The sequence below is a fragment of the Dendronephthya gigantea genome, unplaced genomic scaffold (genome assembly GCF_004324835.1).
Source record: "Dendronephthya gigantea isolate DGI-Jeju-01 unplaced genomic scaffold, DenGig_1.0 000005F, whole genome shotgun sequence".
Taxonomy (NCBI): domain Eukaryota; kingdom Metazoa; phylum Cnidaria; class Anthozoa; order Malacalcyonacea; family Nephtheidae; genus Dendronephthya; species Dendronephthya gigantea.
The window spans coordinates 864,323-883,721 of NW_021163015.1; the positions used below are offsets into that span (position 1 = coordinate 864,323).

Here is a 19,399-nt window from a genome sequence, read left to right on the forward strand (position 1 = left end):
ACTTTTGCATCAACCGGAAATGGATATTTCTGTTTCCCCTACTCCGAACCCTAGAACTCTAGTTTAAATAAAGTTCAGGCTTCCTAATTTACATCTTTTGAACAAAAATAGACCCTTGGGTGCACTTAACCGAATTTTAAGCATACATTGGGTCAAACAGAACTAAAAACTCCCTTTGAGTGCTTGCGTATTGTTTTTGTCTGTAAAAACGTCGCCATTCTTGTTGTCGAAGTTTGTACTCACTTCGAACCCTGTAACTTAGTTTTAATACACTTCAGGCTTTGTAATTCACATCTTTTGAACAAATTAGACCTTTGGGTGCACTTAACCGATTTTTAACCTATACTGGGTCAAACAGAGCTAAAAACCCCCTTTGACTGGTTGGGTATTGTTTTTGACCGCAAAAACATCGCCATTGTTGTTGTCAAGTTTGTAGTTACTTCGAACCCTGTAACTACAGTTTTAGTACACTTGAGGCTTTGTCATTTACATCTTTTTAACCAAAATAAACATGTGGATGCACTTAACCGATTTTTAAACCTATATTGGGTCAAACAGAGCCAAAAAACCTCTTTCAATGCTTGCGTAATATTTTTGACTGTAAAAACTGAGTCGCCATTGTTTTTGTCAAAGTTTGCACTCATTTCGAACCCTGTAACTATAGTTTTAATACACTTCAGGTTTTGTAATTTATATCTTTTTAACAAATATAAATCTGTGGATGCACTTATTTATGTGGATGCAATCTAATATCTATTTGGATGCACTCTATTATCTATTATTATCTATGTGGATGCACTCTATTACTCCGGTTTTTAAACCTATATTGGGTCAAACAGAGGCGAAAAACTTCGTTTGAATGCTTGCGTAATGTTTTTGACTTTAGAATTGAGTCGCCATTGATGTCGCTGCTGTCCGCATCACGGACTACGCGTGAAAAAACAATAGCGTTTCCAGTCCCTGTCTTTTGGATTGTCTATGATGCCAGTCATGAGCAAAATTACATAGGACAGCTTAATATAGCAACATAGCCAAGTTAATAGAAAATGGGCGGGAGGCGGGAGACAATTCGCAAAAAGGTACGGGAGGCAGAAGAGGAGGTACGGGAGGCGGGAGATGTTGACCCCCCTGTCCCCCCCCACTAGCCATGGCAGGCGTCAACGAAAGTTGGATAGCGCACTATCTAGCGGATAGTGGCTTTTTAAAGTATTCTAAAATTGTCCGTATTTCACAAAAACTTGATTAAACACCACATGAGACAACGTTTATCTTTATTTTTTTCGCCTGCATGCATTTCAGTAGTTATTGCCTTTCAAGCATCTTGAAAGAGGTTAAAAGTATCAATATACCTATAGGCTATAGTGAATAGAAATATCCAACCTTCGTACAACAAACTCCAGGAATGAAAATAGCATACAATATATGTTTATACTTAGTCGCAAAGAAAGGGACATGTTGCTGTTTTTCCATGCTGTGTGGCTTTTAGCTTATCATAAAATCTATTTCAACTCAAACTTCATGCGGTCCCGACACGCGAAACTGCATGTTACGATTACAAAGACATTAACTTTCAGCCGGAAATCCATTAATTGACATAATAAATTGTTAGAAAACGAAGCACGCGAGTTTCTTAGAATTAATGAGACACATTGAAATTCAGCCCTACAACTATTGAAAGAACATCTTAAAATTATTAAAACTGTAAAGTTTAGAAATGTTGTAACGTTGTAGCAGATGTATAAGGCCTATATTTATACATTGCGCACAGAAAAATAACCTTATTATAATGGCAGATATAATAGGTTACTTATAATTCGCGTTAAACAAGTTCACTTTCGCAAACTTTTTAGGCAAATATTTTCCACATTTTACAACTTCTCACAGCCACCTATATTCTTAACCGCTCTTTTTCTGTAGTGTTGTCTTCTTGCATGTTCAAAATTTGATCTATAGTAGCTGGATCATATAATCAATAGATATCTATCGCGTGATAGATATATATAGAGCTAATTTTATCAAAATATACTTAAGTTATCGGAGCTCACAGCTTAAATTCTTTCTAGACCGACGAGGTCAAACGTGCCAAACCTTTAATTAAGGCGAAAAATATAGTGGTAACTGCTTGCCTGCGCAGTATGGACAGACTGAACGAGACGCTAATATACAGGCGAGCTTTATAGGAAGTAACGAACTATAGCTAGATATGGTATATACTTATCGTTCACTATTTTCAATCAGTTCAGCTTTGAGGCTTTGTTCCGTTGTAATAAGTGAATTCGCAGCGGCCAGTAACTCGGTACATCTGCAATGTGCATAAATACAGACATTTTTGAACACAAATTAACTCTCAAGGTTGGAGCTAAACTTGTATAGAGAAAGTTTGCTCATGCTAAATATATCCCATATAACCAGGAATATATTACAATATATCATGCTAATATATATTTCAGTGCATGCCTGGTTTTGAGTTATGAGCATGCCAGTTTAACTATATAAACTATTTCTCTGCATGAGAGAAATAATTAACCGTAAAGCCAAGCACATATAAGCGAGAACTTTGCTTGTCAGCACATGTCAATGAGAGAGTACACTATATACAATAAAATCTGCAATTCCTCGCTTGTTAAGAACACAATCTGTTGATGGTCGTGCTACACGAGGCAATTTTTCTCCCAACTTGCAATGCAATTCTACTTTGGACAGAGGAGTTTTTGAATTGCGTGTAGCTAATATATAAGAAAACGTCTGTAAAGTTGGGAGAAATAAAAACGCAAGTTCATGCGAATTCATTGCTTTTCGCATGCATCACTACACTTTGAAAAACACTTTGAAACGATCGAGAGTTTTGTATTTTAATTGTGTCTTATATTAATGGCAATCACATATATATTAATCATACGAATTTAAGATAAAATATATTATATGAAATGTTTCGGTGCATGACCAACATGCATGCAATGATGAAAATCAATGAATCTTGAAAACTATCGCAAAATATCTTTATATAACCAAGGTAGTGTTAAAGGTTTAAAATTTTCCGTATTCAAAATAACCGTAAAGCCAATAGCATCGCAGATTTTATTCTATATATATGCCCCTCTCATTGTGCCGACAATTCAAACTATATGTATCTCTCTATATATATGCGATTAGCTTAATCATTGTTAATTTCAACCAAGGTTTAAAATTTTTATGAGTGCATTGCAATTTAAAACGAAAAATAAATTGAACTGAACTGTCTTGAAATAAGTTTCGGGTGGTACATTTACATAGTATAATGAGACACGTAAAAAAAGCACGCTATGCATGGGAAGCTCTTATAAACGAACGTTCTTCGAACGTTGATGACGTTTTAAAACCTTTACAAAATACGACTTTTGTCAGTCAAGAAAATATTTATGGAAAAATATATTCAACTTTGTAAACATGCGAGTAAAATATCGATGTATAGATGTGCTTTAACCCATGTAGGGTAGGGTTAAGCTAACCGGCTTTTAGCTACTGATTTAGCAACCGGCAATTAAAAAGGTTGACATGCAAAAGCTGGCAGAATTTAGCGCGGCCATCTAAAAGTGGTCCGCAACTAAAATAAACGTTTTCACACGATATAAAACGCCAAAAAATGAAAGCTTCGACAACTATTAGTTGACATTTAGTTGTAGACAACTATACATGCGTGACAGACCTTTTTAGTTTTCGATATCTTTTATATAGTTGTCGTCATGTCGGAGGTATTGTTGATCACAAATATAGTTTTCGACAGCTAAATCCCTATATATACACTGTTAATTTTGCGGTGTCATATTGACACCAAAAAAGGTGTCAGATAAAAAGGTACAGAATAACACCATTTCGGGTGCTAAATTGACACCGCGAAATAAGGTGTCAAATTAGCACGATCTTTGGTGCTACTTTTACGCCAATTTATGGTGTTAATCTAACACCCGAAGTTTGTGTGGTTTAGTTTTTGCACTTTTAGCGCTAGCAATGGAGCGACTAAATAGCATAAGCTATAATCATACAAAGTGGACAAAATGCGATTTAAAAATATTTATTTCTACATATGTTGTGACAGGAAAATCTATGTACAAGAGTGTATAAAATGTCTAGGGTACTTAACGTCCTTTAAAAGTTTTTGTCCTAAGGCTAAGGCTTCCTGACGAGAGCAGTTTCCATTTGCCACACCAGCAATGTACTCCATGTTTAGTAGATAAAATAGGGTCGAGTCTGTTCTTGAATAAGTTAACATTTGCCCCTCCACCGCAATCATCAAAGTTTGAACATCTGAAAGGTCTTCTGAACCAATTATCCTGATCTATGGAATCAACAACCTATAATAAGAAACCAATGTTTTTAAAAGGACTTTAAAAGTGTTTAAAAAACAAAATCAGCCCACATGCAGAGTTTCTTACACTTACAGAACAAATCTTAAAGAAGAGAGACTGAGATTCTCCTGCATTCTCCTTCAATAGTTCCTTCAAAATCTAAGCAACTGTGCTCTTGATGTCTGTTAAAAAAATTGTTTATCAATATAGATAGATTCTAAATAGGCCATATTTCATGTAGCAATAGCCTGTATTGCTATAATATTGTAATTGTGCCATTGGCTTTGACAAATTATTATTAATCGCATGATTTACCTGATTTCCCAGCAATTGCTCTCTCCACTCTGTTTATAAGAACCAATGTAGTTTTCTTGTTACATTTCTTGGCATAGTCCAAAACATTTTTCTGAATCAATGGATTGAAATTTGCCAACCATATCATGGATCAACTTGTAGTTTACTGTTTAAAATTCAGCTTTTACCTAAAAAAGAATTAATACAGTATGCTAGATACATTGTGAAAGAAAATTATTCTACTGGTAATTTAGAACCCATACTCTGTCAATTAACTAAAATATTAATGAGAATTTTACACGAAATATGACAGGCTAACTAAAAAGTTGCCAACTAGCACACATGGGTATTATGTCGAACAAAGAAATTTGGCAGTCAATTATCTGTTTGGATAGTTTCTCAACAAGAATTATGGCAAAGTGTTGAAATAGAGCACTTGATATCAATCAAACAGGTACTTTATATCAATATAAATGATGTAAACTAAAAGCAAACTTACCTCTGTAATAAGCTGGAGTGCAGGATATTTTTCTTAAATTGTTTCTACCCTTGCCCTTGTTATGATCCATGAACCCTGTATCAAAATAAATTGAATTATCAACATGTTTAACAAGTCAGATCCATTCCAGATGTTTAACAAGTCAGATCCAGGGTATCATAGAGGTGGTACACATAGATAATCATAAAGATTATGTATAACAACAAGGTTATCACTTACTGTTCCACCACAATTGAGTCAGCAAGGAAGGGATATTTCTAAATTTTCATAGGTGAAATACTTTGTTTTTCTTCCATGGTTGGATACATTAATTGTATACACATCCCTTATTCCCTAGTGAATCATTAGAATTACAGTTTCCCCTTAATTTTCCACATTGAAGCCTTTGTTCACTCTTGGTGAAAACTTAAAATAGAAAAGAATAATAATTAATCATATAGATATTGTAGACTTATTTATAGTTGATAAATGTATCAGTCCACAATTCAACGTTACTATAGAACACAATCAATAGCTGGGCAATTGAATGACTGACAATAATTGTTAGAATACATGTTAAACTCAAATTTTTCAGCAGGCTATTAATAGTACTTTCAGCTAACCTGTAGCAGATTATACTTCTTAATAATTTTATCAAAAGATATACTACACAGGCATTGATATTTCATTAAACAAAAAACTTTCTCTAACATCAAATGTATCAAAATAGAGCATAAATTGTCAAATGTTAATATAGGATAAAATATCGTTAAATTACATCAATATAAGAGACTAGCGCAGATGCTTCATAAAATCACGATAAAAAAAATAAACATGAATAGATACCTATTATTGCAATGATATTTTCTTTGACCCAGATTGCTAAAGAGATCATCGCAGTATTAAAAGTAGAATTCATTTGGCTTCTCTATAATAAAAAATAACACACATTTGTTTGTTTGGCGATTTGGCCGTTTGAGCGAACATGGACCACCGTACTCAATCAAATTCAATTCAATTCAACTTACCAAGATATTTCTGAGATAATGTCATGGCCAATTGTCTTGATATTTCCTTATGTGAGTTCGTTGTTGTTCAGCATATTCAGAAGTACCAAAATAGTTAAGAAATAACGCTCAAAACGTCTTCAACATGGCAGTATGAAGTACGTTTCAAAAGAGTTTTCAAACGACGCGCTCAAAAATTTGCATGCAGGCGCTGATCACGTGTTACATTTTGTTCCTTATATGGACATACATATAGCGCAGGCGATTGCGAAATAAATACTTTGTAGCAATCAATACATAGGCAGTCCGAAAATATAGCGCGGAATAACATAGTTTGATAAAATGAAAAGGACAATGAATCACTATCGAATATCGATACTATCGATGTACCATTTGTCTAGTATTCGTCTCTATCGTTTTTTTTGTATCAGAACAAGCCGAATTTCCATGTCGTCAGATCACTCAGATGAATAGTTGTGCCAAAACGCACAGGAATTTCTTGTTCCAAAACATCTGATCATGAATCGAAAATACGGACTTATTTTCCAATAATTACTTAAAGAACCGCTTTTTTCCTATCCGCCATTTAGTGTTATTTTGACACCCCGTACTTTAGCTCTCAATATAGCGTTATTTTAGCACTTTCCGTCGGCAACAGAGGTGTTATTTCAACACATTACAATGGTGCTGAATTTAAAAGGTGTCATATTGGCACTTTTAGCGTAATGTCAGATTTGATGGTGTTAAATTAGCGCCGAAATTGGTGTCAAAATAGCACTTTCTATTTAGCACCACTGCATTGTGCTGATTTGACACCTACGTTGGTGCTAGTTTAGCACCTCAAAATTAACAGTGTATCCTCTGGAAGCCGGCCCTATAATTCATATTTTACCTTTCCTGTTCTTCAGCCTCCGTTCGCACGATTTCGGCCAGTGTTTGCATTTCACCGGAAAATGACAGAATCTAGAATGTATATAAGATAAACATTACTTTGTAGAGATATCGGAAAGTCTATAATTACAGGCCCGTTTCAGACGTCGAGCCTTTTCATGTGCCGAATCTAATGCAAATAAACCTAAACAAAGACTTTAAACTCAATAGAAAGTTTTAGTTTGACCTTTACGGAAAACCACAAACTGCGCCTTCATGTTAGTGGTTTGACGTTGATAAAAATTTGAAATTTAATTTCTTATTTTTACCACACGTTAGAACGTTTCAACATTTACATAAAATATAAAGAGTTAGTTTCGCTGTGAAATTGCTTCCAGTTATTCGGAATATTTCATTATTTTCATAACCAAACGTCGTTCACAGGCTTACAAAGAACTTTTATTTAAAGAAGCGACAATCGAACTACGATATTGCGATTAACCGCCATATTGCCAGACGTATTATTAAATATAGCGGTAGCCGCTTTCTTAAAAAAAAAGTTCATTTTATTGAAAACAGGCTAGGAAATTACGGTAACAAAATTGAGATATCTAATAAGCTTATTATAGCCTATAGGACTGGGGCCGTTTGTTCGAAAAGCGTTTAGCTTGAACGGCGGATAAGTTGAAAATGGAAAACAAAATGATATATTTATTGGACAAATGAGCTGAAATATTTCGATGTAAACAGCTTTATTTTTATTGGAAGTAGATATTTAATGCATAAGATTAGGTTCAGTCATTCACAAGATGCATGAGAGTGCATTTCTAAATTTTGGCTTAACAACCGTTTAAGCGGCTAAACGCCTTTCGAACAACCAGTCTTACGTGAAACGAAACGCAATGGAAATAAGAAAACGCTGAAATGATACGTAAAAATATACTTTCAGCGGTTGAAATCGTGAACTGCACACGTCAAACGGCGAAATCTCAGTGAACGCGTCAAGCCGCGTTTTACAGTTGAGGCATCAGGTTCTACACATGAGAAATTCGGCGTCTGAAATTCCTGCCACGTATACGTACTTTGGACTCGTTGTTTTGAAGAAGTTGGGCCACTTCTTCGGCGTTGCTTTCAAACTCTTGTAAAGCGTCTAGCATTTCGTCTGGAAGAAAATGCATATAATATATACACATATACACGTCGCATGACGCATGCGTCGCGAAAACTAATTGAACGTATGCAAAACTATATACCATCAGTGACCCGTTGTATCACATGTATGGAACTCTCAAATTGTTGAATTGTTAAAAAAAATAGTTGAATCGTAGTTAAATACAAAATTTATCGTTTGTAACATTGAGACTCTTGGGAAAACAAAACTCACTATTTTCCTCGGGAGCATACATTAAGTGCATAATATTATTCTATCACATCAGCCACCTTGACATATTCACAACAGGCACGACTAAAGCCCCGTTTACTCTACACTCAATTTATTGGCACGGCACGGCTAAAATGGGTACCTGTACCCATTTCATCTGTGCTCGGCCTTTGTTTTGGTAGCCTGAACACTAATAAAATTGGGTACGGGTAACAATTTTAGCTGTGCCGTGCCAATAAATCGAATGTAGTGTAAACGGGGTTTAAATCAGTAAATGGAAGCCAGGCATTAAGCAGAAGCGATTCTCATGCAGAAACCAATGTAAGCTAGCCCCCTTAAAAAACTTAAACTAATGAGGTGGTTTTTAAGAACGACGTGGCCACATCAACAGACTTACCCTCATTTTGTGGTATGAGAATGTCTTGTAAAGAGATGTGATGTCTGGTTGTGTCAATGCCTTCGTAGAATTTCTCGTAGTTTGGAAACAGGCGACGAGTTTGTTCATCCAGTGTTCTTAAGACCTTCAACTATTGAAGAGAGAAGCTTTATTTCTCTGAAGAATATAACACAGTATACAGAGTAAAATATAGGGCAATAAATCACATTTTGTAAATCCTAAATACACGAATTTCTTCCTTGATTTTAGGTTAGGATTAGGTCTTGGATTAGGTTTATGGTTGATCAGTGTTAATCCTAATCCTAAAATTACGCGCGAAAAAAGGATACCGCAGGACTATGTCCTGCATGTTACAATATTTCGTAAACTTTGTAAAGGCACTAAACATGGGATACTTTAAAACTACTGCAAAATATTTATAGATAATATACTATACTTATCATTTATAGTCCTGGAGCGAGGGGTATTCGACTTTTATAGCATAATGTGAAAAAATTCGATGGAACTCCATGATTAATTTACTGATCACGTGGTACAAATCGAGCTTTCTGATTGGATGATTTACAGTTGAGATTTAATATTTGTTTTAATAACATATTTTCATATTTCCCCCCCCCCGCTTCCTCAGCTATGTTTGTTGCCAAGTATGTATTCTCAACTTATGAAGCGGGGGGGGGGCATTCATGGCATACTACCTTACCTGCAACTCGAGTTGCTTATCAATTTCTTCTTCTTTTAGTTTTTTATTTAAATTCATTCGCAGCTCGTGATTCTTTTCTCTTTCCTTCCGAGTCATCTCTGACATGGAATAAAACCATTGCTACAAAATAAATCATTATGAGACAGCAAAAAAAACTCAACCGTGAAACGTAAATGGATAGTTTTTAATCTAAACTTGAGATGAGCAACAAGGTGGAATTTCGTTTTAAACTAATCAGAATATTTGTTTACATTTTTCAGGCAAAGCCAATCAGAATACCTAAATTTTTAATACTTCATGTAAAGGGGTAAATAATGTACCTTTTACCGGAAGTAGTCAAAATTTATGAATTCTGATTGGGTTATTGAAAATGTAAACAAAGATGCTGATTGGTCTAAAACGAAATTCTCCCTAGTTGAGATGGACAGTTATAAAAAATTATTTTAATACAAAGCCAAATTGCCATCAATCTTACACCCAAATTTTGCTTCGCGTGATATTTATGAGATTGAATATGAGGTTGAACATGATAATTTTATGAAGAATTATAAAGCTGAAATTTGTTGTTATCAACCGAAACCGAAGGCTGTGGCCTTAATAATATTTAATATTGATGTGAAAAACGAATTCAATATTTGTTTTATTATTTAATAAAATAATAAAATAATAAACATAAAAACTTGATTCGCTCGCATTTGTGTCGATTTCAAATTCCTCCTCCTTTGGGACGTTGATGTCTTCGTAATTGCTATGACGTCATATTATGGAATACGACTATTATCACCACGTTATGACGTATTGCGTGCATAAAAAAGTCGAGCTTTTTCCTTTACCTGAACTTTCTTCTCTTGTTCTTTAAAAGCTTTCTCTTGCTAGTTGTTTAAATGAATGAACATAATTTATCAAAAATATTTTTTAAGTATAAAATACTATGTTCCCCTTTGCTTCATGATGAAGTGACATACTTTGCTAGATTTTGTGGTGTCATACCTTTAGTCGCAAAAACCGCCATTGACACAGTCTGGCATGCATTAGGTCGAGCTGAAGTTGGCCGGTTTCAACACCAGTCTGCTTGCCAGATCGAGTCTAAAAGGTTTAAACAACTTCAGAATGATTTACAACAGCTCAGACACAGAAGTATGTTGTGGAAATTTGGATCAAAACATAGCGGTTTTCTAGCGCTAACCTGAGTTGGCCGTTCTGATTTGATCTCTTTGCTGGATACATCTGAAACGGAATCATTAAGACCAACACTACACACATAGACCAACACACCATGATGCCAATATAAGAAATAACGAGGCAAAACCCTCAATTGCGTTCCTTTAATTGTGTGAGTACCAACACTCACACCATCCTCGTATAACCAGGATTGTGAATCCTATAATATTCAAATTGACAACTAATTTTACCTTTGCTTGCTTTACTCCGCCCTTTTTCTTTACTTGTTGTTAAGTGTGAAGGCGTGAGATGAGCAGGTAGAGAAGACCTACCGAAAAGATTACTTCAGTAAACCTAAATCTATGTGTTTACACAAGAGGCAATTTTTGACCCGTTTATATATACACTTGGAATTATTTCTGCGACTATCGTCTTTTAGCAGATGTTAACGAGCGTGTAAATTAGAGGGTTTCAGAAGGGGGCGACCTTACACTGAGGCATTTAGAACTTTTTGCTCGTTTGAATCTATCAAAAGAAGAATATGACGCTAAACGTGGCAGCAGAAATTGCCAATGATCAGACTTAAAGGGGAAATAGGCGTTTCTGTTTGCATATACCTCTCAGTTTTTAGAGCAGTATTGGATTTGCTATCCTCGGGAACAAACTGATGGGGCACTTCAGCCGGGGTTGATGTGTGGAGAGGTTTTTTCACATTCGTCACAATAGACTCGTTCCCTGTTTCTTTCGGCGCGGCCACCAATATCCCAGCAGCCCTGGGCTTCTTGGATTTCGCTGAAGTTCTGGTGACTGGTGCATTTCGTGACGGTTGACCGTCGCTTCGCTGGATAAAAATAGAAATAAAACAACACGTCTGTGTTTTGAAACTTTCGGGTCTTGGTTTAACTCAAGGATGAGTTTTCTGGTGTTGCAGAGGAGATGAGAACCACCGCTAGAAAATTGTGAGTCCATTCTTAAGAATCTAACCTCATGATTTGACTTTAACTAACTCTTTTTAAATATAATAAAACGCTTCTTCGCGTGTTTTAATTATTACATCATCTGCTCGTATAACAAATAAGAAAGAGAGAAGGAGTCGTTCTTACCTTCGCACCGCCAGGTTTATCTCCAATTCTCGACATCGCAGAGGTCATGTATTTGGATTGAACAACTAGAAACGAAAATGATTCCAGTCAGTCTGCAGTACGAACAACTAGCACTTAATTGATACAGAATTTACCGCAACTCTGACCAAACCATTCTTACTCTATTCTAAAGTCAACTGGATTTGCTGACATTTAAACTCCAGACTATAGATCTCCAGACTCTCAAATCTATAGCTACTCATCGTGTCGGAATTTAATCCTAGTTGTAATCCAAACCTAATCCAAAATCTTTACTCCCATGTAAAGTCACCTGGAATCAAGTGGTCTCTACAGGTAATTTCCAGGGACAGAATTTTATCGCAACTCTAAACTATAAACTCTTACACCTATGTAAAGTCACCCTAAACTCTAGTCGAGGTACTACCATATTGATGATAGATCGTGATGATGTATCTCTAAATCGTCTCTCGTTTACCTCTTGTCTTTTTCTTTTTCTTCCGTGCGACTTCGTCGAAACTGGAAAACGCATGTGATTCATATGTACAATAAGTTACATCAGGGCGAGTAAATTCTTACTTATTCATTTCTTATAAAGAGATTTCACATCTGTTTGAGGTTTACCTCGAAATTGATTTTAATCGCTGTATATTTACTGAAACTATTTTAACAAATTCGTTTGCTTTTCCTTTCTCAAAAGTGATAAGTATAAAAATTACTATTCACGAAGTAACTATTGAAGAAAAATAGGTCAAATTTTAACGCTCTGCATTTTCAAAATTTAAATGTTCAACAACGCAGTGGACGCACGCAGGTCAAGCGCATTTCTGTTTGCACACATTCGAAAATAAATACTTCAATACAACTTCACCCACCCACTGTCTAGTCTTGAATTTCCAGCAATACTTGACACACCTAAATGCGATCGAGTGAAAAATGATTTTAAACAGGTTTTAAAACATGTCATATTTTCATTTACTTGAAAATTTTTAACTCCAATATTGTGTTAGCGATATTCAGCCTAAAAAAACCCGTTAATATCGGGTCCCTGTTCCCTTCGAAATAGTCGCTCACCCGTTTCGTCAAAGTTAGGTTGCCCAGCGCGAACTTCTGATTGGTTACAAATACTTTGTATATCTTTCCTTGTAGGTTCCGACATATCCGAACACGAGCCGCTGTCAAGAAAACTCACAAACGATCTCGGATTGCCCTTCTCTTGAACAACAACTGTTTCCACGGCCTTGCTTCGAGGATCAACAGGGCTGCCGGCAACCGTGCTTAAAGAACCATCTGTATAAAGCGTATTGGAGATTAGGAACTAGAATATATCCAAGCTTGTATTAATCATGGTCCATGGACGGATAATTTGGGTGGGTGGACGAAGATGCGCACCACCCTAAGAGTAAATTTTCATCCCTGTTTAAAAAATTGTACTCCCCCCCTTTACCCTAGGAAAATTTTCTTTCCCCCCTGATACATTACCATTCTCCCAACAAAGAAAGAAAAACTCCAGTTATTATAGAGTTCAATGATAAAAATTGACCAGCTATAGTGAATAATATCAATACCTTCACTTAGGGGTGGACTACAAGATGATTGGGATTCACTTTTACGAGGTAAAATAGCTGAAACATTCACAGAAGGAACGCTTTCCACTGGAATGACGAACTTGCCCGCGTTGCCATGGTGAGGACTACCTCTCACGTGACTGCAAAGAAAAGCCTTAGTTAGGAAGAGAGAAAGCGCAGAGACGCACGCAGACATTTTACAGGTACCTCGCAGTTTTTCTCTTTGGCGAATGGCAGACAACTTTGGCAGGAGACTTTATGTAACTTGCTTTGATTGGGACCTCGCTGTCGATACGGCTGGCGTGACGATTAGTGGCATCTACCGCCAAAACAGACGACTAAACGTAACAGAAATGGTTGATCAAAACAAAACCGTTTATACTTGCAATTTTGGTGCGATTTTATGTGCCATTTTCTTCTTTTGGTAGATGTGAACGAGTGACTAGTTACGAATGCTCTGATGTACAAGAGTTCTTATTTTAACATTCGTAACTAATTCACACGTTCACATCTATCAAAAGAAGGAAATCGCACACATAATTGCAGCAAAAATTGCCAGTGTAAACGGGCCTTAACAGCTTCTACGGCAGGTTTGCCAAATGCCCTACGCAGACGTACAGCCATAGGAGCCACTTATCGCAGTCTTATCCAAATAACCCCACATATCCATGCATGGTCCTATCTGTGTACAAGCCTAAAACAAACCTCTAAAGAAGGAGCAGAAGGTTCTACTTCTGTTTTTCTGACTTCATCTTCAGGTTCTGAGAGCGACAAGGATGCGGATGGCTGAACTTTGGCGGGAGAATGAGTAATGGAAGGAGATACGTAGCGGGAAGGAGAGCTTGGTTTCCTAGTTTAAGATTAATTCAAGATTATATTTTTCTCCAAAACGGGCAAAATTATTTAGCGTTGGTTATTATAATATAACATTTATAGCACGCACGTGCTGCTCAGGGTTGCCAGATTACTGAAAAAAGAAGCCAAACGTTGTTATAGTCGGCCCTTTGATTTATTTTTTTCAAACAAAGAAAACAATCAACGATTATGGTGATAATATTTGGCTAATTTATTCAGCAATATGGCAACCCTGGTGCTGATTGGTCGAGAAGCGTGTTTCTGTAACTGTATAGAAACACGGAATTTTTCCCGCCGAAATTGACAAGCGAAGTAATGTAGTGAGAATTTGTAATTGAATTGAATTTAAAACAATGTACACATGTACACATTTAATAAGTTATATTATAAAATAAATAGAAAACTTTTTTTCCTGTGTTTATTTAACAATTATTCGCTGAAGGGAAGGTGAATATCGCTGAAAAAAATTAAAACCAAGACGAGGTTTTTACATATTCAGCGATATTCACTGAGTCTGAGCCTTGTGTATAAGATAGCATGACTTACGTAATAGTACATCATTGCATACTATTGTACGTCATTACGCACTATCAAGATAGTATGACGTAATGATGTACCGCATTGACCGGGCTGCCTATGACTAAACACTTAATGCGTCGCAAATTTCCGTTAAATTGGTATTGGCCACCCTGTATATAACCAAATTACGTCGAACGCGTGGGATATTGGTTTTCAATATTCCACAATAATGTTACAGCCGGACAAGACTCTTGAACTACACATAATAAAGAGTATTTTTTACTATTTATATTTTACGCTGATTCGCCTGTCAGTTTTTCAAGTAACAATCTGACCGGCGGCTATGATGCAAGAGCTTGGCATAACCTTATAGTCGTTTGAAACAGCAAGAGGAAAGTTTGTCTGACTATTTGTCGAAAATCAGCAACAAATATACTGCTAATATGAAGTGGCTGTTCATAGTTTGTACATGGATTTGTGCATCGGACATTAATATTACACCAGGTAAGTTTAGTGGATATTTTGTGAACTGCTTCCTGGCCATAAATTTTCCTCTCTGACTTTTTTTCGTAATTTAGCAAAGGCCACCGAAGAAGCGAAAGTACGAGATCTTCGTTCTGTGTGTGGCAGCAGAACCTACAATGAGGTAACTCATATTTGCTGTGATGGCAGAATTCGCCCACCAAGTACAGGAGGCTTTTGCTGTGGTATTACCAACTACGATCACAAACGCTCAGTCTGTTGTCGTGGCAAAGTTCTCTCAAAACGTCACGGTCGCTTTTGTTGTGGTGGTACCAACTACCATACGAGGCACTTTGTGTGCTGTGGTAACAAAGTTCTCCCAAGACGTTCTGGTGGATCTTGTTGTGGTAAAACCAACTACGATATTATACGATCTATTTGCTGTAAAGGTAAGGTTCATCCACGAAGTTCCGGAAACTCGTGCTGTGGTAGTGCCAACTACGATTACAGGCGCTCGGTTTGCTGTCGTGGCAAGGTTCTCTCACAAAGTTCTAAGAAATCCTGTTGTGCCAATACCATCTACAATCGTAAACGATCTGTGTGCTGCCATAACAGAGTTCTTCCACGTCGTTCTGGTGATTCTTGTTGTGGTAGAACCAACTACGATCGTAGACGCTCAGTTTTCTGTCGTGGCAAAGTCCTCCCACGACGATTTGGTACCTCTTGTTGTGGCAAAACCAACTACGACTATAGCATTTCACTTTGCTGTCTTGAGAAAGTTCTCTCACGAAGTTCTGGTAAACCATGCTGCGGTAGCACAAACTTCGATGATAGACATTCAGTCTGCTGCGGTGCCAAAGCTTTTCCAAGACGTTCTGGTAGCTCTTGTTGTGGTAAAACCAACTATAATGCTGGACGCTCGGTCTGCTGTGGTGGCAAAGTTCTTTCAAGACGCTTTGGCAGCTCTTGCTGCGGCAGTACCAACTACCACCGCGGAATGCAAAGGTGTTGTCCAGGAGGCGTAGTAAAAAGATATGGATATTGGTGTTGAAACGCACAAATTATGTGACATGTATCTTACTTTAGTTGAATAGACACAAACAATTTTCCTGCTTAATTTGCATTTATAGAGTATATGTGCATTCTTACTAGTATACACACAATGTACATTAGATCAAAAAATATACATCGCGTCTAAGTCATTAAAATAGTGTATCTTTTTTCTGGCCCAGAATAAAATTATTTTTCAAGACATTTTAAGAACTAATTTTAAGGATAAGGTTATTATAACAACACGTTTTTTATATCGCATATTTTCCACCTCGGTTATTTTAATCAGGGCACATTTAATCATGGTCACATTATATGAACCTATAGGTGGTAGGTATACGATTTTAAGCGGTTGTTCCACCAGGTTCTTGAGTCACGCGGGCTACTACCACTGGGCATAAGTTCGCAAAAATAGAAATTATTCTTTACGCACTCTCAAGCGGACCAAGGTTTAAACCAGGTTATTATAGATGGGCAATTTAAAGCGATTGAAAAAATCACGATCCGATGGATACTGGGTAGCGCTATCCAGGTTTTCCTACAACCGGCCCCGGCAATTAAATCAGCTGGGATGACATCGGACCGGTATCGACGAGATATTTAAACACCATGGCGGAATAATTTGGGACGATTTTGAAATAATTATACTCTAATGCATAAATTAACCACAAACCAATCACATACGATTCCCACTTTTTTTGGAAATATCCACGTGACAAGTTTTGGAGTTTCAATGCAAACGCTTATAGCGCTCTCTTTTAAATACGAAGCGTTTACATCGCAGACTACAATAAAAGCTACCATAAACTTGCTTTAAAAAGCACCATTTCGTAGAATAAATTATGTATAGAATACAATAATTTTTTACAACATAGATGTGGCACGAAATTACGTCAAACGTTCGTCTATATTTGTTCAATATGGAGACGTCATAACCGCCAAATTTTGGCAGCCACGGAGGAAATATGACGATTTCATCAAGAGCCCTTAATAGATTTCTTCTTTGAATATAAACGTTTGAATAAAAATTATTTTTTGATCAAATTTACGGTATGTTTTTCTCCTAAATTATTTTAGTTCTATTTTACGCGTGAGTATTAAATTTACAAACAATTTTGCTGCGGAAAAAACGTGTCAGTACCGTTTACCACGAAGCCTCGTCATTTAGTCGCAATTCGACTGAACGGTAAGGTTGGTTGCAGGAGCTTTTTAAATTTTAGTTTGAGTAAATTACTTTTTTAAACATTAGGCATAATAACATTAGTACTAATTAAATCTAGGAAAGTTTTAAATTAGCAGAATTTTTTAATTTTTGTATTTTACCGTATAATATCTTTTGGTATAATTACAAAGGTGATTATTAAAAATCCTGGCCTCTGATTGGTCGATCGATCTCCGACTGTGACGCGATAATATTCTAAGCGGATTTTTCAAAATGGCGGCGAGTTGTTTTTGTTCAAGTGAAGTGGCAGATGAAAAAAGACGTTATTTTAACGAAAGTACTGCAACTAAAAGCACAAAAGAAGTGAAAAAATTCGGAGTACAATTGTTTTCAAGTTAAAAACTACTTTGTAGAACATTTTCCAACGTTTTATTTGAAACACAGTAAAAAGTGGTATTTGCTTCGGTTTGTAAAACGTGCATTTTCTACAACAGATTTATTTTTAAAAAACAAACACCTTTGCAATTACACTAAAACAATTATTCACCTCAGGCTCAGTGAGTATCGCGATATTCACCTAGCCTTCGGCGAATAATTGTTATTATTTCATTCGACATTTTATGGCTGTGTTAATTCCACAGTTTAAGAGATGTGAATTCAAAACTATGAAACTTCTGTGTTTATTTACTCCATGGATGTTTTCCCATACAAATAACACTCATCACTAATTTACATATCTTCAAAGTAGAATTGCTAAAAACATCGTGAAAGACTGAAAAAGTGCTCTGGATTAAATTAAACTCATCTGTGTGTAAGAAATCTATAATGCATAACACATACTCTGTTGAAGCCATAGCTGAATTATAGTCGAGAGATCTTTTTGCATGAGATCCTGGAGTTTTTCCTCTCCTTAGACTCGGCGACTGAATAGCTTCACTGAAAAATAAATATAAATGGCATGGCATCTGATGTCAAATGCAAGGATTAGAAAAGGGTAGGCAGTTGTGCTGGTCCATGTTTGATTGTTGAGGGCTACAGTGCATTGAAAATGGCAATACTCTAACATTTTCTTTGTAATTTATATCAGACAAAGATTGAACAAACAATTGCTTCATTGTCAATTGACAATTTGACATGTTTTGGGTCGCTTCATTATGATGCTTCAACAATGTCAATACATTGGCTTCCAACATAGTCATTGACTGGCCATGATTTTAACCTAGCATATGTTTATTCTAGTAAAATTTCATGAGGCATTGAAGCTATATTGCCTCCATGCAGTTACATATGGTAAATATAGTAATAGCATTTCATACCTAACACTTGGACTGAAATCTGTGAGAGGTGGTTTGGAATCAGTAGAGGTCAAATGACCCTGGGGCAATGATCTCCTAGGAATTAGGAAATATAACAAAATTATCATTTACTCAGTACAATTATAGAATACCAGGCCAATAGTGCATTATGTTAAAAATCTGTTAGAGGGATCGATGTGAATTAGTATCTTTAATACTATCAACCGTTTTGTTTATTTCGAATATCTAAAGAAAAACCTGTATTCGCCGACATCTATGTTAATAATGTGTTAATGTTACATCTATGTTATTTATCATTATTTTCCCGAATATCTATATCAAAATTCAGTAATTTACAAACTCACCTAGCAGCCTGAGGTGGCGTTTGGGCTGCAGGAGCCGGCTTGTAAAGTTTTCTCTTTGAAGACATTAGCTTTTTCTTAATTAACGACGAAGTTGTTATTTAATTCAACCAGCGGCTAAAGAGAGAAGTTTCAAATTGGCCGCCATATTGAATTCCAACTCGAGAAGCCTGGCACTAGTAAATAGTAATATTCAATTGCAAACTCCAGCCTCTGATTGGTCGATCTATCTCGGATTATTACGCGTACTCAGCAAATTTTTCAAAAATGTCGGCGAATTGTTTTTGTCAAAGTGACATATGAAGAAAGTCGTTATTTTAACGAAAATACTGTACCTGAAAACACAAAAAATTAAAAACTTAAGCCCACAATTATTTTCAAGGCAAAAAAACTATTTTGATTTTCATTGGCTG

The 19,399-nt window shown here is 36.2% G+C and overlaps 1 protein-coding gene and 1 long non-coding RNA gene across 2 annotated transcripts; both read right to left on the minus strand.

Moving 5' to 3' along the window:
* Window positions 1–487: 487 nt before the first annotated feature.
* Window positions 488–19,135, minus strand: LOC114516179. Its single transcript, XM_028535581.1, has 20 exons — window positions 18,990–19,135; window positions 18,646–18,720; window positions 18,170–18,265; window positions 13,987–14,131; window positions 13,489–13,619; window positions 13,282–13,421; window positions 12,788–13,003; window positions 12,589–12,628; window positions 12,192–12,232; window positions 11,717–11,781; window positions 11,231–11,454; window positions 10,865–10,941; window positions 10,639–10,679; window positions 10,443–10,538; window positions 10,286–10,324; window positions 9,453–9,572; window positions 8,753–8,882; window positions 8,057–8,136; window positions 6,997–7,067; window positions 488–2,302 (listed from the first exon to the last, which is right to left on the minus strand). The coding sequence occupies exons 1-20, from the start codon at window positions 19,052–19,054 to the stop codon at window positions 2,215–2,217; spliced, it is 1,980 nt and encodes a 659-aa protein (XP_028391382.1). The 5' UTR covers window positions 19,055–19,135; the 3' UTR covers window positions 488–2,214.
* On the minus strand, window positions 3,811–6,989 carry LOC114516180. Its single transcript, XR_003686277.1, has 7 exons — window positions 6,126–6,989; window positions 5,944–6,025; window positions 5,338–5,523; window positions 5,119–5,193; window positions 4,641–4,807; window positions 4,419–4,507; window positions 3,811–4,331 (listed from the first exon to the last, which is right to left on the minus strand). It is a non-coding gene; the product is annotated as an uncharacterized LOC114516180 (long non-coding RNA).
* Window positions 19,136–19,399: the final 264 nt, after the last annotated feature.